Consider the following 26001-nt stretch of genomic DNA (forward strand, 5'->3'; position numbering starts at 1 on the left):
TGCAACGTAATTCTAGTGACTCCTTTTTGGAAATCCCAAGTATGGTTCCCCGGTGTAATGGAACTGGCGGTAGACTTTCCATGGTTAACCCCTTCATGTCCGGGCCTACTACAAGGCCCAGACGGAGAAGAACATCCTTTAGTCTTGGAGGGGAAAATGAACCTTCTTGTTTGGAGGATATCAGGGATTCAGGAAGATATTCTGAACTTTCGGGAGAAGCTAAAAGCTTACTGGAAGAATCATGGGCCCCTGGGACCAGAAAGAGATACAGAGGAATATGGAACAAATGGTCTGGTTGGTGCCTTGAAAGGGATCTGGATCCCGTTCAATGTCCTTTACAATATGTAGCTAATTACCTCGCTCATCTTTTTGAGTCGGGTCTTTCTTTTAGAACCATCAACTGTTACAGGTCAGCCATCTCTTCAGGTCATTGTTTGATTAATAACCTTGCTATCGGTAATAATCCACTAATCAAAAGGGTCATGAAAGGCATTAGACTTAGGAGACCTCCTAGAGCTCGCTATGAATCTCTTTGGGATGTTAATCTTATTTTTAACCCTTTCATGTCCTGGCCTGTTAATCAATTACTTTCCCTTAAAAGAATTTCAATTAAATTAGCAACCCTATTGTGTTTAATATCCTTCAGGAGGGTGTCTGATATTAAAGCTCTTGAACTTTCCTATAGGTTTTATTCTTCTGAAGGTGTTCATTTCGATATTTGGAGAAGAACGAAAACAATGTCAGAATCTATCTTCTATCCCTTCTTTCATGAATGTGAAAAATTATGTGTTGTTAATTGCATGAAGTGTTATGAAAATAAGATTTCAGTTTTCAGACCTCCTGGATGTGATCAACTTCTTTTATCTTTTGTTAGACCTTTTAGGCCAGTGTCATTAGCAACTTTAGCGAGATGGATACGCCTGATTATGCATGAAGCAGGTGTAGATCTATTTAGGTTTGGTGCTCACTCTTCTAGAGGTGCAATGGCTAGCAAAGTCTTTTGGGCTGGAGGTTCTCTGCCCAAAATACTTAAAGCTGCAGATTGGTCTAATGCAAGTACCTTCTCGAAGTTCTACTTGAGTCCGATAGAACATGTTAGCGGTGCAGCTTTGCATGGCTTTAAACATGCATAATGGTAGCTTCCGGTCTTGTAATGAAATGTCGATTCTCCAATTAACATGAAGAGAGAATCTTGATTTCATTAAAGACATACGGAGGCTAACATTATCCCACCCTCCTCTCCGAGAGGTTTGGGTTGATTGATGTCAAATGTTTTTCTTGTTATATTTGAAAACATGATATTTGTCTCTTACCTTTTTCACTATATATTTTTTCGTTCCTTCTCAGATAACAATCTTAAGGAATAATTGTTTCCATGAAATTTCTTCACTGTACTCCTGTGTCATCGCAGCCCACGAGGAAGATAGGAGCCTGCTCATCCTAGTTGTTATGTGTTAAAGTTCTATTTTATTGTGATGTAATAGTATTCTTTAAAGGGCTGCATGTTTGGGCAGCAAATAAAAGTATTTTCATAATGTTAGCCTCCGTATGTCTTTAATGAAATCAAGATTCTCTCATGTTAATTGGAGAATCGACATTCTCCATGAGTTTGCTGCTTGAGCTGCTACTCTTTTGCCTGATGCCTCAAAGATTTTTGACTCTTTGTCTGGAGGAGCAGCCTCTCCGGTAGTCTGGGAGTTAGCCCTTTTACGTGCGTTGGACACCACTAGGGAGTCCAGGGGTAGCTGCCCTCTTATGTATGTAAGATCTATAGGTGCAGCCCTATATTTCTTTTCAATTCTAGGGTTAACGACCCGTGCCCTAGCAGTGTCTTTAAAAATGCCATGTGCATGTTTTAAGACGCCCTTTAACATGGGGAGTGTTTTTACATGTCTCTCAGATGTTGTGAGTGTATCAAAGAGAGTCTTCTTCAATAGCATCAGAGTGCATATCTACGATATGGTAGGTAGCTGCTGTATCAAGTAAAAAATTAAAGGCCACTGTATCTTCAGTGGGTGATGGCTTAGTTGGGTAAACTGCTGGGTCTGTAATGGGCAGAGCCCCCTCATTATCTGGTTCTCCTCCTGTACCCCATGGCTGTAGGTTGGGGTCTCCAATTGGGTTTTGTGGATAACCAAACCCCACATCTGCATCCTGATCTTCATCTGGGTTGTAGTCCGGTGATGTTGGGGCATATGGGGTTGTAGGCATGGCTGGACTGATAGGTTCAAAAAGGATAGGATAGGTAGCACAGTCTTGTTTCTTTTTGAGTGATATTCTAGGAAAGTCTGCTATTGGCAGAGGCCTTTTCTTTTTTGTGTAGACAGTCACTTTGCCAGTTGCTGGGTCAACATACAGCTTTGACTGGTCCTCTGTGGAGGGGTCTGGGTGAATAAGCTCTTCCTCCACAGTCTTTGCCTTCGGTGCCGTAGCCTTTGGTTTGCCAGATTTTGGGTCTGTAGGTTTATTGGGTTCGACCGCTTTTGGTGGTTGGATCGGTTTTTGATGTTTCTCGACACTTTGTTGGCTGGATGTCTTTAGCTGGCTTCACCACCTTTTTCGGACCGAGCGGTTTGGTCGGTTCGACAGTCTCTTTAGGTGTTTTAGGTGTATGTGGTTTTGGCTCGATGCCTTTTTTCGGTTTGAGGGGCTTCGGCTCTACCGTTTTGTTTTTGTCCACAGTAGGTTTCACTTTCGGTTGGACGTTAGTCTTGGGCGTCGGCCTTTTACTTTCGTCGACAGTGTTTTTCCCTTTGTCGATATTTGAGGCTTGTTTGCTCGATTAGACGTGCTTTGGTTTAGAGGTTGATTCGACGTGCTTTTGCTTTGGCGTCGAATCGACGTGTTTGGGCCGCGAGGTGGACTCGACAGCTTTTAGCTTTGAGCTCGACTCGACAGGTTTTACCTTCGATGTCGACTCGACGGTCTTTGGCTTCGAAGGTTGTGTTGGGACTACGGCCTTCGGCTCGAGGACCTTTGGCTTAATTACTTTTGGATCGACGACATTTGGTCCGAAGACGGTGTTGTCGACGAGTTTCGGTTTAAATGGAACCGGTCTCCGAGAACTTTTCGAATATGTTCTTAGCCGGGCGGTACGGCGGGGCTGTAGAACTTAAAGTGTTGATCTTGGCTAAGGCCCACTGGTGATGCCTCAAACTGAGTCTCTGATATTGGTGTAGTGTCTATATGGGGCGGTGTACTCACGGTTCGGCCCTCGTAATCTGAGTCGTCTTCAACAGCTACGATGTCTTGATCGTATTCCTTGAGATAGACGATTTGTTCGTCCTCTTCGAAGTAATTTTAGGAGTCGCGCTCAGAGTATTGTTCTTCGTCTTGATCCGAGTCTTTGGCACTACCTAGTTCTTCCTCATCGTCGAAGATGTTGTCGGGTTCTGGCGTCGACCTCTGCATTTCTTGCCTTGCTGCCCGTCGATTCCGGATAGTCTTTTTCGACCGGAACTGGGCACAAGCTAGGCAACTATCTTTCTTGTGTTCCGGAGATAGGCATTTGTTGCACACGGGATGCTTATCTGTGTGCGGGAACTTTGAGTTGCACTGCAGGCAGTATTTAAATGGACTTCGTTCCATCGACGGTCGGTCCACGTGGTGTCGAGAAGGCCTCACACGGCCAGATTCGACGACTGGAGTGCAATAATTGTTTCTAAAGTGTCTTGGTACCGAGCGCTAAACAATACCGACAGAATCGAAGGCCTTTTGACCTTTAGAGAAGAGTTAGTTAATTCTGAACTTGGAGTGTAGGAAAGTACATCAGAACCTAATGAGGATGGAGAGGATGCCCATGCGCACTGTAGTCCGAAGGAGGAGCCACCTATCTCGTGATACTTCGAAAACTCTTCCAGGACAAAAATGTGCAAGCATCCAGACCCAACACTAGGCGGCGATTTATGCACAGATATGAATTCAGCAGCCCACATGCCTCGTAGCATATGAGATATGTAGGTGTGAAAAGGAAAGTGCAGGACTTTGCAAGAAGTGAAACTGAACCTAGGGTCTGATAGATCCACAGGATCCGGCGTGCCGACCATAAGTAAGACCCAGAGAGATGGCAACTGGTATGACAGAGTTAACGCATACCAGTGCCATATGCACAGCAGCGGAAAGAAGCACTGTGGAAACCAGCACTAGCAAAAATTAGTGTGACAGCAGTGGCAGGATGCCAACCCACGGCCAGAAAACGCAGGTAGTACGAGAAACAGAAGACATGCCAGTACATAGTCAGTCTTTCACAGATATGTGAAAGGGCCGACGGCAACCAGCAGATGTGCCCAAAACAGGACTTACAGTAAGAACGACAGTCAAGCGGAAGACTGGAGGGTACATGAGCTGACAGTGTGGACGTTAGAACCACACGAAGTATAGCAAAGACCCTCCTATAGGGTAGTGTGAACAACCCAGATGCAAGAGAAGCAACAGCAAGAAGGCAACCGGCTAAAAGGGAACAAGCGAAGCCGGACACCTATATAAGAACTTGTAGCACAAGCAGACCAGGTCAAAGACCACGGACACCACATGAAGGAACGTTGCCAGCATGATTCTACTGTGTGACGCTCAAAAATGAAGCGTAACAACAATAGACTAGGGCATGTGAAAAGTACCAACAGACATGTGGAAGCAGAATTGGACAGGACAATGTCCAGGCCCATAAGCGACATCCGCCCCTCGCCCGGGAGGAACGGTGGTCCCCAGCAAGACAGAGGAGGAGATGGAGCTAGGCACGATAGTGGAAACAGTTGGGACCAACCTAAAGGTCATGGGACCCACGTAGCGAGTATCCTGAAGAGAACACTCCCCTTGTGCGGAAGCAGCAGGGAATGTGGAAAAACTGCTTTTGGGAAAGTGGCCAGAAAACTAGGCAATAAGACAATGTACAGCAGAAACGGACATGGTAAATCCGCTACCTTGAAAGACAAGCCCAGTAAGGGCAGACCATAGAAACAACATGCCAGGGTGTATCCATATTTGCGCCAATAGTAATAGGCGTGCCGCCTAGCTGCTTTTGTCCCTAGAGCAAAGCGAGGACAGGACGTCATCCGTGAAAGAACTGCGCCTGAAGTGAAGGGAACAAGGGCCCCAAGAGACGGTGGCCGTCAAAAGAAGAGCAACCATTATAGACCAAAGGAACACTGCAACGCTGAAAAAACATAAGGACCTCGTCAAGGCAGGCGAGGGAGAGGCCGCACGACAAGGAACCCATGCCTAGGCCTAGAAGCATTACAGACATCTGGACGTCGACGACCTCCAAAGGAGACTCGGCCTGGGCGCTGTCCGATGTATTTTCTCCCCACATGTTGCAGTGGGGTCGACAGGGCGTCTAGCCCGGCGCCGCCTCAGACGTCAGCGCAGGAAGCTGCTAAAGGCTATGCAGTGACTGAAGGAGTGGACTGGACGGCGGACTGAGGGCCCTCTGGCCCGTGTCCCGTCGGAGTCGTATCGGCTCCGGAGTCGATGCAGGCAGCCGGCAGCGAGGACGAATGTGCCAGCGAGGACCCAACATGAGTGCCTTCCACCTCTATGGGACCCGAAGGTGCACCAGGGAGAGAGGGTGACCCAAAGTAAGAGTGGAGAGCTTTTGAATAAGACTGTATTTGGGCCTGCGTTGCTCCAACACCCGGGAAGGGAGGGTACAGAGGAGACGACTGCCAGACGCCTGTGCCAGGCAAAGACCGAGAGGAACAGGTGCCAGTACACGCGTATGGGAGGAAGACCTCTGCGACTTGCGCTTGGGCTTACCCGCCTCCAAATGACGTCCGCGGGAACGACCTCGGGAATGGGCTCGACCCCGAGAGTGAGAGAGTCTACGTGAAGGCGTCGAGAAGACCCAAAAAACAGGCCAAACATCAGCTAGTTTTCCAGGATCTGTGTTGGGATACGGAAAAGAAGAAAACGGACGTCAGTGTGCCGGGAGGGGCATATATGGCTCCGCTGACGCCACGTCTGTGGACGAAGTCAGGGTGCAGCCGTGCGGCGCAGCCCCCGGCATGCAGAGGTGCTGAAGCAGAAAGTTTTCCGGATCCAGTCTGACGCCTGGGGATATTCTAAGTTAAGGAATCTGCGTCTAGATGTCTATCAGATACATTTGCCTGCTACACAGGAGAATTGGTTCTCAAAGGTAAGATTGGAATCAAACAAAGTCCAAGTTTTTTACTTGGGTCTTGGGGTCAGGGTTAGGCCAAGTTCTGCTGGCAACCATGCGGAGGACCAGAATGAAGGATGTTTCCAGACAATGAGAACCTCCGTTGTTAGTGTACAGTTTAAGGCAACTCATGTTCATCCATTATGAGAGATCCCTCAAGTAAGATCTGATATTGAGGGCAGCTCCTTCCTCCTCCAGGTAGATATTGACAATAAGCTGTGTGTCATCGCATAGGATACCATGGTAAAATGTTGCTGTTTAATGACATCTGCCACGGAACGCATATGAAGAGTTAACAAAGTGGGACTCAAGATTGACCCCAAGGCAGGGAAAGTACCTCTGAGGCAAAAGGAGTCTGCACTACTTGGAAGGTCCGACAGAGGAAAGTGGTCAGCCATTTTAAGGCTGGGCTCCTGATCCCGTAGCTTCCCAGGAGCTCTAGCAGTAGGCCATGGGACACGGTATCAAATGCAGCAAGGAGGTCAAGCACGATGAGGGCAGCCATTTGGCAGCCATTTGGCCCGTTAGCACAGATTTTAAGAGACTCAGAGGCCAACTGTAGGGCTGTTACAGTGCTGTACTGAGCATGGACGCAATATTGTCAATTATGAATTATGTTGTTTGTGTTCATAAAAGTTGATAATTTAGGCATTCATAGGTTTCTCCACTTTTTTTTTAGGTTAAGTTTTCAGAGAAGGACGGATCTAGTGAGGGGTTGAGAAGAGGGTTATGATTGCATGCTTCCATTCTAACAGAACTATGCCAGTTGTGAAGGAGATATTGAGCAGGTAGCTCAGTCTAGACAAAATCCCCTCCAATCAATAGATTTTGGGGGAGCTGGTTCAGAAGGGAGATGTGAAGGTAGCGAGGCAGTCATCTTAAGCAATCCGGCACTGGAAATTCCGTATTGTCTCAGAGGGAGGCGTAGATCTTAGTAACTTTGTAAGAAAATAAATAACCTATGGAGTGACAACCCTGCAAGGAAGGATCTATATAGTCAGAGACGCGATCTAAGGATGACGGATTTAACAGTTTACAAGAGCTCTTTCGAAAAATTAGATGAGAAGTCAATTTTATGTGCACAGAAACGGCTACACGTGATGCGGATGAGCTTATGGTACTCCTTCAAAACTGAGGAATAGATGGCTTTACTATTGATGCTATAGGCCTTACGCCAGATGCATTTGAGAGGTTTCCAGGATTGTTTCTATAACTGGAGCTCCTCATTAAGCGACTCTGCAGGTAGTTTGGAGCGAGTGATGCAATGTTCTTTAATAGGGGAAATCTTATTGAGGGCCCCGGTGATCTAGTCATCCCTATGTTGGTGGGATGACTCAATATTACTGTCGGGCTGAGGGCCTTTGATCAAAAGTGTGGTCCTGAGGGTCACAGAAGTGACCCTGGCCGATTTCCTAGATTTTGGCTTCATACAGTTCTTGCAATTTATAATGGGATTCATTAAGGGAAAGGTGAACAGGATTGCATCCAAAAGATGACCACGCCTGTGGGTGGCTACGCATTGGGTCATCAGAAGGGATGCTAAATCCTTGATAAGGACAGATGCGGATCATCAAAATGTAGATTCAGATAATTGAGAATAATTAAATTAGAGTGGCACAAAATGTAGGAAGGCAGAATGTCAGCTAAAGAAGCAGCAAACTTTAGGACAGGTCCATGTGGACATAAATTAGAAAGCAAAGTTTTATGGCTCGATGTGTTGAGGGGAAAAAAAAAAATATGGCCTTGCCGTCTGATTCTAGCGTCAAGCACATTGCAAATGACAGATTGCTTAAAAATGACTGCGATTCAATCCCCTTCCAACACCCCACATCACCTGTCTCCTCCTCTGGGATTGTATTGTATTGTGGTATTCTTGTATAGCGCAACCTGTCACCACCAAGGGCATCCTGGCGCTTTGAACCCTGATCAAGCATTTCAGCGGCTAGCCTGTCCTCGGGAAGAGGTAGGTTTTCAACGCCTTTCTAAAGGCTGAAAGAGCCTCCAGACTCCTAAGAGACAGTGGCAGGGAGTTCCAGAGTTTGGCCGCCGCTACTCTGAACGATCGGCCACCCATCCTCACTCTCTGGAAGCGCGGGACTATTAACAGCTTGGAAGACGAGGAACGTAAGGCTCGAGATGGAAGATACCAAGCAAACATTCTCCGCAGCGGGACCGGTCCCAAGCCGTGAATAGCTCTAAACACAATACATGCTGCTTTGTAAGGAACGCGAAGGTGGACCGGCAGCCAGTGGAGTTCCTGTAGCGCTGCTGTGGAAGAACTGTAGTAGGGGCGGGAAAGGGCGAGCTTGGCCGCCAGATTTTGTACCCTTTGAAGCTTGCCCAGTAGTGTTGCAGGGGCATCCAACAGTAGTGCGTTACAGTAGTCGAGTCGACTTAGGATGGTACTCCGCACTACTTCGGATCTGGCTTGCTCAGGGAGGAGGGGTAGGACCTTACGCAGCATACGGATAAGCATCATGCACGTTGAGGTGGTCTTATTTACGTGCAGATCCAGCTGCAAGTTAGGCCCAAAGATGACCCCCAGATTACGCGCCGAATGTGTGTCTGACACCGTATCAGAGAAGGATGGGGGCCAAAAGTCAGTTGGGAGGTCCCTGGGGACTCGGTCGCTGGAGCAGTGTAGCACCTCTGTTTTAGTACCATTGAACTGTAACGAGTTCAGGCGGAGCCAATCCGATGTGGCCTGCATGCACCGGTGGAAAGTCTCCAGTGGGACCGAATCCTGTCCTTCCAGTGAAAAGACCAGCTGGGTATCGTCTGCATAATTAAATGCAGAGATCCCAAATGATTTAATAAGCTGGACTAGAGGGCGGAGGTAAATATTAAAGAGTATAGGGCTGATGGCTGAGCCCTGAGGTACTCCTTGTCCCACTCTCCGCTCCTCTGAGCTGAAAGGAGGGAGCGACACCCGTTGTTGACGATTGTCCAGATAGGAAATTAACCAATCCCTGGCCTTGTCTTTGACCCCACACTCTTCCAGCCTCGCTATCAAAGTCGGATGGCTGACCGTGTCGAACGCGGCCGACATGTCGAGCAGCACCAAAAAGGCTGCCCGACCACTGTCGACTCGCGCCCGCAGATTGTCCAGCACGGTCACTAACGCGGATTCCGTCCCATGAGCTGGGCGAAAGCCAAATTGCGTCTCATCCAGCCAGGTGGTCCCATCTCACAATCTGGTAGCCTGATAGTATTGAGCCAAGGATCTCAGGGGCAGAGAACTCTTCCTGCCATGTAGACAAAAAGTACCCAGGCTGATTATCGGCAAATAACTCAGATATAATTTTCTATGCTTGGGTAGTGAGCGGCAGTTAATTAAGAGGAAGCAGCGCACCAACACGTGAGGGCTAGCCGCGGTGTGGTTTGTGGACTCTGCGGCAGGAATACCCATTAAGGTGAAGCCGGACCTACTGCACCACACATGACAATTACCTTGCATGCTCTAGAAAGTGTGCAGCTGTGTTATCCCAAATATTTATACAGTTAGCGGAGTCTGATGTGTATTGCCAAAACTATCAAATCTGCAGCCGTAAGCAGGAATACAGTTTCACGGATCACACTAACTAACTACATTGTTTCCATTTGAATCACACTGCAGACTGCTGAGTGTGATGGCATGTTTCACATAGAAACATTTAAACAGGGAAATAAGGAGGTGGACAGAACAACGGGCATTCCAAAGGGATAGCTGCAGGGGAAATTTGCTTGAAAGCATGTTGAAGTGCAGGTCTGGAGGGAGATAGTACCAAAATATGTCAACGCTTCACTTTAAAATGGTGCATATTGTGGATTTAATTCTACATTAGAGGAGCATAGGGTGCTTTCTTACCTCCCGAAAGATCCATCTTATTGCTCTGCATGGCTTCCTCTGGTGATTCCCTCTGAAATAAAACATTGCATCCATTTAATGTTTCACTCTCAAAAGGGCAGACACCATACCCGAAACAGCTTTCCTAATTTATACAATGCAGTGAACTAGAGGAACACAATGGGTGAAACAAATCTCAAAATAAACAGCACCAAGACAGAGTGTGGGTTATAGAATAATCAGTCTCAAAACCAGGTACTTGTACTTTTTCAGTGAATAGCTTCTAAAAGAAACTCAAAGCAACTTTCTTCCAAGGAGAGTATGCCACAAAAAATAACCATAACCGGAGACTGACTTGCCAGGTATTGAAGTTATTTGCAAAAGTATACATTTAAAAACAGATGCACAGCACTAAATATTTTCATATGGAAAATATTCTCATTCAAATTCCAGGGTTTTCTATTACCTCACTTTAATTTCTTTATTTAAAACCGAACATCAAATGTTACAAAGGAGACAGCCAATGCGTTTCATCCACATAAATGGACTTCAGGTAAACTCTATTCGATGATGCAATCCTTAGATATCAACCTTTAAACATACCATCAATCCCATGCGATAATCTCTTCATGGGAAGGCAAGTTCTATGACCAGTTTGGGAAATCAATCCAGGAAGGATTTGGGCTATTCAACCCGTAGTTGGCACCCATTAGTTCACATTGCGTGATGTGGAAAGGAGTACAGGTATGCGGCTTCTGGCTCCAATCGAAGTGCAAACAACGAGGTGGAAAGGCTCGAATAATTTCCAGGTCCATTTCCCAAACTGGTCATAGAATTCGCCTTCCCATGAAGGGACTATCGAATGGGATTGGTTAGATGGTTACAGGTTGATATCTAAGGATTGTCATCAAATAAAATGTGCCAAGAAGAAGTCAGTTTATGTGGACGAAACGCATTGGTTGTCTCTGTTGTAACATTTTCTGTTCGGTTTTTAAGTGAAGAAATGGAAAACCCTGGAATTTTAATGGTACTTTTTTCAAATGAAAAGCTTTACTGCTATGCATCTCTATTTGTAATGGTATGTTTCTTTGACCAAAATGTTACACCTTGACAGCAGGTGCCTATAGCGAATCCACGCTGACATTAATTGATTTATTGCTATTGATTATTATTGGAGCTCAGGAATATGTGTGGCTATCTATGGTCTACTGCCTAGTTTGTTGCATTACTCACAAAAACAGTTTTGACGTACATGCCAGCACTTTTAAAGGCTCCATCTTAGAAATGGATCCAGGTGACGTGGCCGTACATTGGATAACATTTTTTCAACAATAACAGAATGTTAGTATTTCATTATTATTTTTATCTACGTCAAAGGAAGTGTTTTCAAACCAAGTACCTGCTGGGGTGTAAATGCTAGATTGGTCAAGGATGGGTAGGTGAAGTTGGGATGAGGGATTAGAAAAATGAGACTAGTTTAAAGTTATCACACTGATAAGTAGGAAGCAACTTAACAGCTACCAATTAGGGAAACTCAGCCTTGCTACATGGGTGGAATGGTTTCATTTTAGCACAAAAGTGTGAAAGGCACTGGTACTTACAGAAAATCCCATGTTGTTGAATTGCTTCACAAAGGGATTCATCCAGGACTCATCTTGCTTATTTACATTTTTCATTGTTCCCTGTAAGAACATTGTGATGCACAAAATCATCAGAAGGACAGATCAACAACACTTAAAACTGATAAACAGTGGGGTAAAGCAAGCATAACTGTACACATTTTGAGGGCGGACAAGTTAGAAGGCAACACTCCGAAGTTTATTATACAATCAAATACAAAATCATGTTAACAGGACACCCAGAGGAAGCTAAATTAAAATCCATTTAGACTCTCCTCTACATTTATCAACCAGCCATTACCTTTGATGGCATTTTCTTCATGTAAGGTGGCCAAGCGTGGTGAGATGGGTTCGAATCCTGTGCAGAATGATGACTGTTCCACATTCCAATCTCAACATCTTCGTCTTCATCCCACCTTGTATGGCGACTTCCAGTTGGTGGCATTTCCTCCCCACACCAGCCATCTTGCATAGATTTGGGGACTGCAAATTACAGATAAGTGTCCAGAAGTGATTGGAAGTTCCTTCAGTCTGCAATGGTTCTAAAACACTGAAATATCTGCAATCCTATACCCTCAAGCGCTTCATTGTTTAATGAAATAAATAACATAGAATAGAAGTTGCCAGAGCATTCTAATCGTCAACAACACAAATGCATCTACGGTTAAAATTCTCACCTTAATTGAGCTGGCTTCCAATGACAAGAACCTGGAATGACTGGTTCAGCACATTTCCAAGACTCTTGCAGTAATAAAATACTAGCACTATTTACCATTCAGTTAGATATTGAGGTAAGAACTGTTCCCCCGTTGCTGCTTCCCATAGGTAAATTATTCCCCTAGACCTAGCCGGAGTTCATGGCGCAACAACGACATTAGATGGTATTTTTTGACAAAATATCTCATTAGAATGGACTAGAGTGAGTGAGCAATGTTATTGATATAAAAGGACATAACGTCCATGATTAAACTTAATGTTGCCCATGAGAACCGACACGCTAATAATAGCGACTTCTTTAATGTTAAAAAAATTGCGTAAAGAACATGTGTATGAAGCTACGCAGAGAAACAGGTAAACCAATAAAAAAGTTTAAAATGTAAAAGACTAAGTAATACTAGATGGGTAGTTGCTAGAGATATCTAAATAAAGCGTGGATAAGAGCATCAGTATATTCCCCCTGAGCAGCGCTACGATACTTTCTCCTTCATTGGAGATACTAAACTATGCAATCAATGTACCGCTGTGCTAACACTAAATAGGAGGAGCGAATCGATAAAAGTAATGTCGCTCCCGATAACAGCCTCTTACATAGAATTAGGTAGAGAGCCACAACATAATATATACTACTGTGTGGTAAAAGCTAAACAATGTACATTGAGCACTGAGAACCAGGTAGGGTGGCAATATAAATTAAAAAGATACAAATAATGTAATTCATTACAGGTCAAATTGAATGAGACACTGCAAATGAAAATTCAGCACTAGTAGAAGTTAAAAGAATCCAGTCACGCTGCTGTGAGGGCTGCATAACCCTGTTTTCAGGGTAAGTACTATGTCTTGAATAATGAACTATAAGTAGACCACATTGGGTTCTTTACATAATTTTTTTTTTTTCTTCTGTTTAAGAAATAACACTCAAATCATTAGCATCTTCTATGGACTTTGCATATAATTACGTTTTTGTAAAGCACGAATGAATGAACGACCCTCTGATCGATCCTAATGTATAAATATGCTTCCTTGTAGTGATATATTCTCTAAAATACGGTGGCCCCCCCCCTCCGGCCCTATTTCTGATAGATTTCTGATGCACATTGAGTTGATGTGACCTGGGTCCCAGTCAATCAGGTTGTATGGGCCTGTGTTCTTTCCAAAAACCGTACATTGTACCCCCAATTGGCACCTCAATGGCCACATATGAAACCACTGTAAAAGGTACCAAGGGCACTGTGACCAAGGAAAGACTCTATAGGCTGCAGCACACTGCCACCCTTAGATGTCCTGTACCTTCACCCCCCCCCCCCCCCCCCCACCCCCCAATTGCAGGCTGCATGTTTTGGTGCAGAGAAAAGTGAAGTCGACATAGAACACATCCCTGTGTGCCATGCCTAAACCCCACTGCCTGTGGCATTGGTCAGCCACCCCTCTAGCTGGATGCACTACGCCACTGGCGAGGGTACAGGTGCATGAGTCATGTACCTTTACAGTGTCTAAGTCCATTTTTAGACATTATCAGTGCAGTAAAGCCATAAAGAGTATATGGTCTGGGAGTTTGTCATTACAAACACCACAGCACCATAATGGCTTTACTGAATTCTGGGAAGTTTGGTATCAAACTTCTGAGCATAATAAACTCACAGACGCCAATATGGGATTTATTATACAATGCACTCAGAGGGCATCTTAGAGATGCCCCTTGAAAAAAGCTAGCCTCTGGTGGGTTCCCGGACTGGTAAACACCAGCCTGCCACCACAAGACATTTCTAGACCCCTGGGGTGGGAGCCATCGCTCCCTGAGCCCAGAAATAAAGCCTTTCCTTGGCGGAGGTGGTCACACTTCTACCAGGCCAGGAAGACCAATCTGTGGCAGGGAGCTTCAAAGGCCTTGCTGCCTTTGTAAGGCGACCCCCAGCCTCTCCTGCTATCAGAAGCAGGCCTCCTTCCTGTCTCCGATCCTTTTCATGAGTCAAAAAGTGGGGCCTAACCAGGTCTAAAGAGGCACTTTCCCACAAGGGCTGTCTCTGGCATTGTTGTAATTGCAATGCAGTGAGTATTCCCTCGGTGGTGCTGGTGTGTGGAGTCAAAGTTTAGGGAGGAGTTAGTTGGGAGCCACCCTCTGCCCACTGTTTCCCTGATGGGTGTTATGCCTCTCTTAAAAGTGCCCTAAAATAACGCCCCATTACTTCAGTGCGGTCACTGTACTTTTTAGGCCTCACCTAGACAGCATATGTGTGCTGCCTCAGAGAATTCTGTATATACAATATGGACTTCAAGCACCAACCATCTTTTTCATTGGTTCCTCTTACTGTCCTTTGTAAAGGCCAGCTTTTGTTTGGTGAATACGCTTAGGGGTCCCTCTTTTTTGACTTTTAAAACCTCCCATGAGGACTGCCCCTGTTACATGTGCTCTTACACTTCAGGATAGTTAGGATACTCCGAGCACTTTTTTTGTTGGCCCGCCTCTACCCATGTTAAGTGTTAGTGCTATGCTTACTTCATACGCCAGCTTGATGAAAGGTTTGCAGCCTCTATTTGCTGCGCCTCCACAAGGCTTGTTTAGGGCTTGTTCTATTTTGTTTCTGCAGGGCAGGAAGGGAAGGCTCTTTGGTTGCACAGCTACTCCACTTGCCTTTCGATTTACAAAACGATTTAAAAAGGGGTCCTGTTGATTAGTTTCCTGCTGATGGCAGCCTAAAGACAGTTCTAAAGTGAGACTGTGTTTGCAAGCCCTTTTTAAAATTGTTTTTTTTTTTTAATTAAGAGAAGGCGGCGTATGTACCATGCTTGAATGGCAGAAACTTTATGTATATATATGTTCTATTGTTAGGGTTTCTTGCAACCTTTAGAATATGCATGCAGTCCCCAGGAAGCTTTAAGAATCCAAATTCTAGGTGTTCAGGTGCCAGACCACAAGATTGAGAAAACCGACACTGGGGTGTAGTTAGCTTCCCTTTGTGGTGACTGAGTTAGTCTGCTAAAAAAAGTATTAAAAATGCTGATTTCCATGTTAACAAATGAGTGTCTCTGTTGTTAAGAGTAATATGACTGAAGCGTTCAAGGTGGAGCACTAAAGAAAATACCATTGGTATGTGCCTCATTTTCTGTACCGTACAACATAAGGAATCAGTACTAGCAGGAGAAAAGCATAAGCATATAACCCCAACCAACTTATCAATAAGGGACTGCCCGGTAACAGCAGGAGTAGGTACCTCTTGTCAAAGTTTTGAAATTTTGCATGTTTTTGCGGTTGGATAACAGGTCTCCTGTTGGGTTCCCCTTAACATTGGATGTTTGTGTGTAGAAAATGAAAGGGGATCCCCCATTCGTACGTTTGTTGGTACATCTTGCTCAGTAAGTCGAAGTTCCTATCCACATCCAAGAAATATTGTGCATGTATTTAGAAACTCATTGTCCAATGCCAAATTGCTGTGCTAATTTGAAAAGTTGTGGAAAATGTGTACCCCCCCCCCCCCCTGTTTCTGTGTGGGATACATAGCAGTCATGTTGTCTGGGCAAAAGAGAACCACTTTGTTTTGATGTGTTGGGTAAGACTGCTGCTTGACTACACCTATAAGGAGGATTCTTTCCTGGTGTATGAATAGTTAGATTGACTGAGTGTTCTCAACGTCCGTTAGGGATGAGTCAGTTTAAGTAATCTGGGACTGATTAGAAAAACAATCCCCCTATTAATACATTTCTGTTCCGTGCACCATTTTGTGGGTGTGGTGGGGTTTAGAAATTATTTGAAGTGATCTAGGGGTTGACCGCTCAGAGGTGAAAATTATTCTTTTGCATTTTGTGAGGTAGGACGGTACATTTGGAGGGGTAATTTGAAACTACAAGCAACATGCTTCAGCTAAAATTAATAACTCAGTGATCTGAGATTATTTCCTTTCATTGTGAAAGATACAACTCCACTCTTCCGCAAGCGGTGTTTTGTGGTTAGGGGAAATGAGGGGTTGACCACTCCCGAGCAGAGAAGTTACGATCAACTTGTTCACTTCCGGCCTTTCCATTTCATGTAAGGCTCATCTTGAATATTGCGGCTATCTACCTCAAAGCTGCCCAGCCTGGAAGGCTTCTGTTGCTGGTATGCCTGCATTGTATAATTAGGTTTGGATTCATGACTAAATTAGATTTCTGGTCATGACTAAAGTGTATGAAATCTAGTTCTTTGTTGATTTTAGCGAATACTCATGGCCTTTGCTGGGTCTTTTTTTTATATTCTACAACATCTCAAGAATTTTCTATTCCAAAAAGGAAAATGTTACTCACTAGTATGCATGTATTCTAGGCATGTAGGGGTGCAGAACCACACACTATTGCATAGATCATTTGGTGGTGGGCCCGGATGATTACACTTTGTTTTTCTTGGAAGAGTCTTTGTCTGTTGGATGACTCCTTCTGTAGATCATAGTGCGCATGGGCATCGATTCCATCTTCAGATTGTTTGCGTCATTGGGCAAATGATGGAGTTGTAGGAGTATAGATAAGGATGTCCGTGTATTGTGTATCTAATTAAGATATTACTGGAACAGATATAGGTAGACGGGGAGGCAGGTGGGCGTGTGTGGTTCTGCAGCCCTACATGCCAAGAACAGATGCATACTGGTAAGTAGCATTTTCCGTTCGAGGCATGTGGGCTGTAGACCACACACTATTGCATCGATTGCACAGCAGTTTTCTCCATTAGCGGCGACCACCCGTATCTGTTGCAGTAGTTTGAAATAATGTTTGGAGTACAGTCTGGCCCACAGTAGCTTGTTGTTTTGCCTGCATAGCTACACAGTAGTGTTTAGTAAATGTGTGCGTGTAAACCATGTAGATGCTTTACAGATATCTAATGATCTATTTTCTAGGAATGCCATAGATGCCCCTAATTTACGGGTAGAATGAGCCCATGGGGGAATGGATAGAGTGCGTTTTGCTTTTTGGTAACAGATTTGAATGCACTTAACAATCCACCTTGCAATGCCTGATTTTGAAATAGGATTGCCTTTATATGGAGGAGAAAAGGACACAAACAGTTGTTTTGTTTTACGAAACGGTAATGTCCTGTCAATGTAGTAGAGGAGTGCTCTTTTTACATCTGTGTGTAGAGCTCTTTAGGCAACTGTTTGTGGTTGGGAAAAGAATACTGGAAACTCAATAGATTGGTTGAGGTGGAATGGTGAATTGACATTTGGCAGGAATTTTGGGTTTGTTTTAAGAACCACTTTGTTGTGATGGAGTTGTATGAATGGTTCTTGAATTGTTAATGCCTGAATCTCACTTACTCTTCTGAGTGAGGTAATAGCAACTAAAAATGCAACTTTCCATGTAAGGAACTGTAACTCACACTTATGTAATGGTTCAAATGGAGGACCCAAAAGTCTAGTGAGAACAATATTTAAATTCCATACCGGAGAGGGTGGTATTCTGGGAGGAATTATTCTTTTGTATCCTTCCATAAATGCTTTGATTGTAGGTACTCTAAACAATGACAAATGTCTGTTTTGAAGATATGCTGCTATAGCAGAAAGATGTAACCCGATTGAGGAGTACGCTAAATTACATCTTTGAAGTAGGTAGCGAGCATATGATGTTTTGTATGGAAACATCTAATGGGTTAATGTTATTTGTGCAATACACAACAAACCGTCTCGCTTTTTTTATTAATGACATTCATGTAATCAGGCGGAAGATTGAGGTATCCAAATTCTAAGACCTCAGGAGCCAAATCGCTAGACTGAGCTGCATTGGGTCTGGATGCATGATCTCTCCATGGTTCTGTGTCAGTAGATGTGGAGGGGGTTGTAATTTTTGATGTGGTACTACTGATCGCTCTAGTAATGTGGTGTACCACGGTTGTCTTGCCCACGTTGGTGCTATGAGAATCAATGTGAGGGCATGTTGCTGTAGCTTGCGTACTACTAACGGAATTAGTGGGAGAGGTGGAAAAGCGTACGCAAATTTGTTTGACCAACTCATTCATACCGCATTGCCTTTGGACAATGGGTGTGGGTATCTGGCAGCGAAGCTTGGGCATTTGGAGTTGCGGTGTGTGGCAAGCAGATCTATTTCTGGCTGTCCCCACTTGTGAAAGAATGGTTGAAGAACTTGTGGATGAAGTTCCCACTCGTGTATCTGTTGTCTTTGACGACTTAAAAGATCTGCAACTTGATTGTGGACTCCTGGTAGATGTTCCGCTAACAGAAAGATGTTTTGAGGAATGGCCCACCTCCATATGCTGTGCGCCAGCCGGGAGAGCTGTACGGAGTGTGTTCCTCCTTATTTTTGGATGTAATACATGCCATCATATTGTCTGTACGGACCAGTACAGTCTTTCTTGAGAGGTAATGTTGAAACTATTTTAGAGCTAGGAAAATCACTAACAACTCCAAATGATTTCTGTGGAGTAACTTTTGTTGTGGTGTCCATGTACCTTGTACTGTGTGTTTCTGTAAATGTGCTCCCCATCCTGTGAGAGATGAGTCTGTGGTTAGCACCACCATTGGAACAGGATTTATGAACAGCCGGCCCTTGGAAAGGTTTGTGGTGTTCCACCAGTGCTGAGAGCGATATGTCCTGTCGTCTACCACCACCAGATCGGTTATTTGTTGTTGAGCCTGATTCCACTGACTTGCCAAAGACTCTTGTATGGGGTGCATTTGTGCAACAGGCAAATGGTCTGATGTGTGTGCTGTACACATTGGTGGTATGACTTGGATTTTATTAACCAGTCGTCTAGGTATGGAAAAACATGAATGTTGTCTTTTCTCAAGTGTGCTGCTACTAATACTGCTAGACACTTTGGAAACACCCGAGGTGCTGTAGTCACTCCGAAAGGGAGTACTTTGAATTGGTAGTGTTGACCTTCTAGGACAAATCGAAGGTACTTTCTGTGAGATTGATGAATAGAAATGTGAAAGTAAGCGTCCTTGAGATCTAATGTGGCAAGGAAGTCGCCTTGTTTTAACACGGCAGAACTTGTTGTATTGTGACTATATGGAAATGGTCTGACTGTATGTACAGGTTTAGGGGCCTTAGATCCAGTATAGGTCTGAGGGACCCGTCCTTTTTGGGTATGAGAAAGTATAGGGAGTAACCTCCTGTGTTTTGATGGTGTTTTGGGACAGGTTCTATTGCATTCTTTTGTAATAGAGATGCAATCTCTTATCTTAGAAGGGTGAGATGTTCCTGTGACATGGGACGTTGTATGGGTGGTATTGTTGGAGGAGTGGAAGTGAGCTCCAGGCAATAACCGGACTTGATTGTTTGTCTTACCCACCTGTCTGTGGTGATGGAGTTCCAGACAGGTAGGAACTGTTGTAATCTACCCCCGACAGGAGTGGAATGGTCTGGGGGGATGGGAGGGAAGTCACTGTTTGGGAGTAGAGGCATTGCGGTTGTTGTTGCCTCTGCCCTTATTGTGGTTTCCTCTATATCCTCCTCAGTAATATCCTCCTCAGTAATACCCTCTGTTGGGTGAGGTTTGAGTGGGCGCTTTATAAGAAGGAGGTGTTGTCAGTTTGAAACCCCTTGGATGCACCTCTATATGAGGAGCGACGAAAGGACGCTCTATGGGTTTGAGTTTGTAAAGCGCCCATAGATTTTGCTGCATCTATATATTTTCTCATCTTTTCTAGTGCATTATCAACTGTTGGACCAAAGAGATGTTGCTGGTCAAAGGGTTGATTTAAAATGCTGGCCTATACTTCTGGTTTGAACCCAGAGATGCGTAGCCATGCATGTCTACGCAATAGTACTCCTGTATTTAGCGCTCTAGAGGCTGTGTCTGCAATGTCTAATGCACTGCCGATTGAGGTATTAGTAATAACCTTGCCTTTTTGTATTAGATCAGAGGCCCTGGTCTTATTTTGCTCTGATAAATGTTGCATGAGTGATTCTAACTAATCATATTGAGCTCAGTCATAGCTGCTAACAAAGCCTGAGTGTTAGCAATTTTCCAGACATTGGCTGCTTGTGAAATGGTGCGTTTCCCTGAAGCATAAAAAAACTTAGACTCCTTATCAGGGGGTGGAGCATCCCCCGTTGTCTGCAAGTTAGCTCTTTTTCTCACATTTGATACTACCAAAGAGTCTAATGGCAGCTGACCTTTGATGTATGCTGGGTCAGTTGAAGCCGCTTTATATATTTCTTTCCAGTCTGGGGTTAATTACCCTGGCTCTGACGGGGTCTTTGAATACCTTTGGTGCAGGTCTCACCACTTCACTAAGTATTGGTAATATGGTCATGGTTTTATGTGACGACAGTAGAGTATCCATGAGGAAATCCTCTTCCACTGGATCTGTGTGTAAGTCTACTTCATGAAATGTGGCTGCTCTGTGAATGAGCTGTGTAAACCCAATAGTGTCATCTGGGGGAGATGGTCTAGAAGGGTATGCGTCATCTTGTGGCAGATCTGGTGCATCTGGCACATTATAATCCTCCCAGGGATCATCTGATGGCCCAGGAATATTGTCTGGGTCATCTGTGGCGTCTATATGATGCTCACTTTCTACCCCATGTGATTAATGGTCTTCATCATCATCCTCCTGTGGTACAATGCTACGTGTGCTGGATGGTGAGTGTACTGGAGAAATTTCTACTGGTATCTCTATTAATGGTGAAGGAATTCTTATAGGGGAAGTTTGAGCATGTTTTTTGAGAGGAACTGCAGGTGGTTTAGGATAGTCCATTTTCCTCTTTTCAGGCACTGTAATAACATGTCCAGTTTTTGGATTAATAGGAAGTCTCTTTTGCTTTGGGTCTGGTTGGAAAAGCTCTTCTACTGAAAAATCCTATTTCGGTGCCGATTTATCTTGTTTGGGACCAAAATGTTTAAGTTTTACAGTGTATTGTCTTTGGAGCGGATTTTGGTTTCGGTTCCGAAGACTTGGTCTTTCTTTGGATCCGGAATCTTTGCTCCTGAATTGCGTTTGTGATCATAGACCTTCGGAGCCGAAGTGTGTTCCGATGCCGAAGCAGGCTTCGGGTCAACTTTTTCGGAACCGGAGTAGACTTTGGTTCGGCAGACTTGGGAACATCTTTCGTGGCTGAGCTTATTTTCGGCTCGACCAGTTTCGGCGCCGATGGCTGCTTTTGGTGCCGGGGTTAATTTTGGTTTGAGAACCTTTTGCTTATCTGGACCGACAGACTGACTCGAGCCCGAGTCGACTGGAGGCTTTTTTTGTATTCTTCGTTGCCAAGACGGAAGCGGGGCGTCGGAAGGTTTTGGTCGGTGTGACCCGGACCCGGAGGTGGAGGTGGAACCGAAGCCTGTCCCGGTAAGGGGAGGTGAACAGGGTCAACGCTTGTACTCACAACCTGTTGACCAGCTGGAAGACGATAGTCGTCTTCCGATCGGTCCTCTGCTCCAGAAGCTGAATCCTCTGCTTCGGAAACAATGTCGTCCTGCTGCTGTTCTTCGGACTCTACTTTGATCGGAGCCTCGTCTATGATGAGGTCGGGTGTAGATGAAGATGACTGCGCCATGACTCTTCGAGCTCGACGGTCCCCGATGGTCTTCTTGGACCGGAACGAAGCACAGGTCTCACAGTCTCGACTCTTGTGCTCTGGAGACAAGCACAGACTGCAAACCTCATGAAATCAGCGTGAGGGAATTTGTTACCACACAGAGAGCATTTCTTGAAAGGTGTTCTTTCCATGAGCCAAAGGCCCAATGGCGCAGTTGGACACTGGAATCAAGAAGTGCAAGCCTTTCTGCGACGCAGGTAACTGAAATTACTGTCGAAGACTATACCGAAAGTATGATGAAGTCTTGGAAGTTGAAAAGAGATCGGTAACGGGACCCAACGATGAACACATCCGAGCCCAATGGTGGGAAAAAAAACAATCTGAAGATGGAGTCTATGTCCATGCAAACTACAATCTACAGGAGGAGTCATCCAACAGACAAAGACTCTTCCAAGAAAAACAAAGTGTAATCATCCGGGCCCACCACCAGATGGTGATCCATGCAATAGTGTGTGGTCTGCAGCCCATATGCCTCGAACACAGAGTTCACTGTTAGGTAGTGCAGTGGTGTGCAGACCAATTATCATGAGCCTGAACCACAAACTTAGAAGCCAGCCATGTCAGTTTAGAAAGACACTGGTGTTGGTCTACAAGGTGTTTCTGCAACATATAAAATACAACAAATGTTAGTGTAAGATATTTTCTTACCCTTGCCAATAACTAGGTTTGCTCTTTTGTATGAGTCTTGGAGGTGCTGCATTAAACTGCACTTCCACTGAAACCTATCATATGTTGAGAGGAGGATCACTGAATGTGCAAAGCTCTACTGCATAGTTGACCCCATAAGAATGCGCTTAATGCAGTCATTTATCTTAGTTTCTTTGTCCGGTGGGGGTGTAGCCCATGTTCCCAATGCCCTTTTCCGGGCAGCATGGGCCACTAGTGAACCAGCTGGCATGTGTTCCTGATGAACACAGGATCCTGTGGAGCAAGTTTCTATTTATTCTCCACTCTGAGTTACTACAGTGACTGACAGGGACTTATGAGTTTTCCCTTGAACACTACCACTGTATTCAGCATTGACAGAAATTGAGAACTTCCTCTAAATTCCAATGAATGTTGGTATGAGCTCTTACTACATGCTTAGCAGACATATCAAGTGGAGAAGCTTTAACTGGGTGTGCCATTGGGAAAGATAGGACTGCTTTGGTATGGCAGCCTCAAAAGTAAAATGGAGACTTCCCCGTGCTAGGGAAGCTGGTGATCTAGGAGTCAGAGGTTTTTAAGTGGAAATTACAGCAAAAGATAGTAATGACTGGTGCTGTTGCTACTGATTTTGGCATTTATTTGGTCCACCCCACCCTAAAAGGACCAGTATTCTGGCTAGAAGTATAGATCAGCTGGGAAGGTTGCCTTTGTTGTACACTGTTGTGGTGTCTGAACCTATTCTGTTGTGCACAGTCTAATTCTACTCCAGAATGGGAATGTTTAACAAGGGGGGTTTGAAGTAACACCATTTTTGCTGACAGATTGGACTGTGGCTGCAATGTGTAATTAATAGACTGGATCTGCAGCTTACCTACTTTGATCATGTGTTGCATTTCCTTCAGTTTTCCTCTGGAGAAGCCACAAAAAAAGACAGTACTGTTGAACTGCTTCACTGCTGAGGCCAAAACAAGCAACTGTGTTGTGACGTGGCTATTCTTGAAGAGTTCCAGCGAGTAGTCTGCCTTCTTCCAGAAGGAAGAATGTCTGTTAATGCTTCCTGGCCAGTTACCAAAAAGCCCCCGGAATGCATGCAGGCATTTTAGTGCAGGGTAGCCATGTATCAAGAATTTATCAACAGGAGAGGAGGAGCTTCGCGGGCAACCAAGATGGCCGCGTAAGCTCGGAGCTCCGCGGACCTTCCGATCCTCCGCAAATATCCTGCCCGAAATCCTGATCCACGAGGGTGGATATTCGTTGCTGATGGTCCACTGAGGCAAGAACCGTTTTCAGATCACGAATCGGTGTTTCCTACGCTGAGCTACGTCGAGTGGGACTCCGTGCCAGTGCAGTGCCATTGTCTCTCCGGACTTCGCCACTACGCACGACCGACTTTCGGAGTGCCTGCCTGTCGTCTTCACCGGTGGGGTGTTATTGCTCGCAGTGCGTTCCTGAGGCGGCCTCCTACTGTCCTGCCCGGACAAGATCTCCGGCTCACTGGGCTCGGGCTGACCTGGCATAGCCCTTTGTTCTTATCGGACCTAACATGGCGGGCAGAGGGGACCCCGACAAGACTTCGGGCAAAGGCGTCCGCGGCAAAACACAGCAGCAGCAGAACAGGATTGAGCGCTATACCCAGCCAAAGACGCCACCTGTTACCGGACCCTCTACCAAGACCCTCCCGCCCTCGGGCTCGCCGGACGGCTCGGAGCCTACCCTGAGCGACATCATGGGGGCCATCACTAGTTTCCGGGCGGACATGCAGCAACAGCATGAAGTCCTTACACATAAAGTGGACACTATGGCCGTCGACCTGACTCTCATTAGAGCCGACTTGGGTAAAACTAACGATAGAGTCAAGAACCTGGACATTAAGACATCCAGCCTGACGGCCGACGTCTCGGACCTGCAAACAGAGGTCCGGAACCTGCAGAGGACCGCGGAACAATTCTCAAGGCGGCTGGAGGACTTTGAGAGCCGTGCCAGGCGGCAGAACGTCCGCATTGTCGGTGAACCGGAGGGTTCAGAGGAGGCGGCGACGGACCTCCTCGTAGAAGATCTGATCAAGACCCATCTGGCACCGCCTGGCCTTAGCAACTTTTTCTCGGTGGAGCGAGCTCACCGAGTGCCGGGTGGCACGCCGAAGACGGGCGTGGCGCCCAGACCCATCGTGGCCTGGCTGCTCAATTTCCGAGACAGAGACGCGGTCCTGCAGGCTTCCAGACGGCATGGACCACTTAAATTCCAGAACGCCGACGTCCACTTCTATCCGGATTTTACCAGGACAGTACAGCGACAGCGCCAGAGCTACGCCGGGGTGAAGCGGAGACTACGGGACTTGGGGTTCAAATATTCCATGATGTTTCCTGCCAAGCTCCGAATCGAATACGAGGGCCATGCCCTCTTCTTTGACTTTGCTGAAAATGTAAGTGACTGGCTGGACACTTTATCGCCGCGCCGAGATGCTCAGGATGACCATGAAGGTGGTGCTGCTGGTGGTCCGGACCTATGAGACTTGGCTCTATAGTGGGTGATTCATCGTTTGCTATTTCTGCCTCATAGGACTATCGGATGTTGCCATATTCTACCCTGTTGACTTTCCTGTCTGTACATGGAGGGTGGCGGGGGGTGTTCGCGGAGATTCCTTACTCCTCTGGGTGTCTTCTTGTAGAGTAGTTATGGGGCGACAGGCACACTGCTGGTTGGGGGGGCTTTTTAGTCATATGCAGGGGTGCAGGGTGGGGGGTGCAACTATGCAAGTTTATTTGTTCGTTTGTTCTTTCTCTTCCCCTTTCTTGAGGCAATGGATTGTGTTTTTTACTGTATACTTGATGATTGCGTTGGTTGGAGTCGGGTGGGGCGGGTTGTTGGACGATGGGGGGTAGGAATTTAAAAGTGCTTAGCTGGAATGTTAATGGGTTGGGTGACCGAGTTAAGAGAGGGGTAGTAATCCAGTTGATAAAGAGACATATGCCTGATGTTGTGCTTCTACAGGAGACGCATTTGGTAGGGAACTCCTGCAGGCCCTAAACCGTAAAGGCTACAAAATGGTTGCCCACTCTGGGTTCTCCTCGGGCTCCCGGGGGGCGGGCATCCTTGTGCGTGCGTCCCTTCCCCTTGAAATAGACGTCACAGTGCTTGATGATAGGGGGCGCTACGCCGCCGTAGCGGGAAGATGGGAGGGGCGTGCCCTAGCGCTGCTTTCGGTTTATGTTCCCCCAGGCCTCCAATCCAGCACCTTCCAAGACCTTGGTGGCGCCATCTTGTCCCTGCCTGCGGGCTTATTGATCCTGGGGGGGGGGGATCTCAACTCAGTCTGCTCTGGCACCCTGGATCGCCAACCGCCGAGGGACCTCCGGAGTTCCCAAATGTGGCTGCCGGCCTTCCTCGACTCCATGGGTTTGGTGGATAGCTGGCGACTGTTGCACCCCGCGCTTCGCCACTTTTCCTTCCTCTCCAGTGCCCATGGGAGTCTGTCCCGTATAGATTATGTCCTTACCCTTGCGGCACATTCGCCT

General features: G+C 45.9%; 1 protein-coding gene across 1 annotated transcript in view; it reads right to left on the reverse strand.

The window, feature by feature from the left end:
• Positions 1-26001, reverse strand: part of TNRC6A (trinucleotide repeat containing adaptor 6A) — a 289758-nt gene that overhangs the window by 106840 nt on the left and 156917 nt on the right. Inside the window, 3 exon segments of the mRNA XM_086940455.1 lie at positions 10002-10053; positions 11582-11662; positions 11901-12082. Of these exon segments, the coding sequence (XP_086796581.1) occupies positions 10002-10053; positions 11582-11662; positions 11901-12082 (315 nt within the window).

Source organism: Lissotriton vulgaris, chromosome 10, assembly GCF_964263255.1.
Source record: "Lissotriton vulgaris chromosome 10, aLisVul1.2, whole genome shotgun sequence".
NCBI classification, from domain to species: Eukaryota; Metazoa; Chordata; class Amphibia; order Caudata; family Salamandridae; genus Lissotriton; species Lissotriton vulgaris.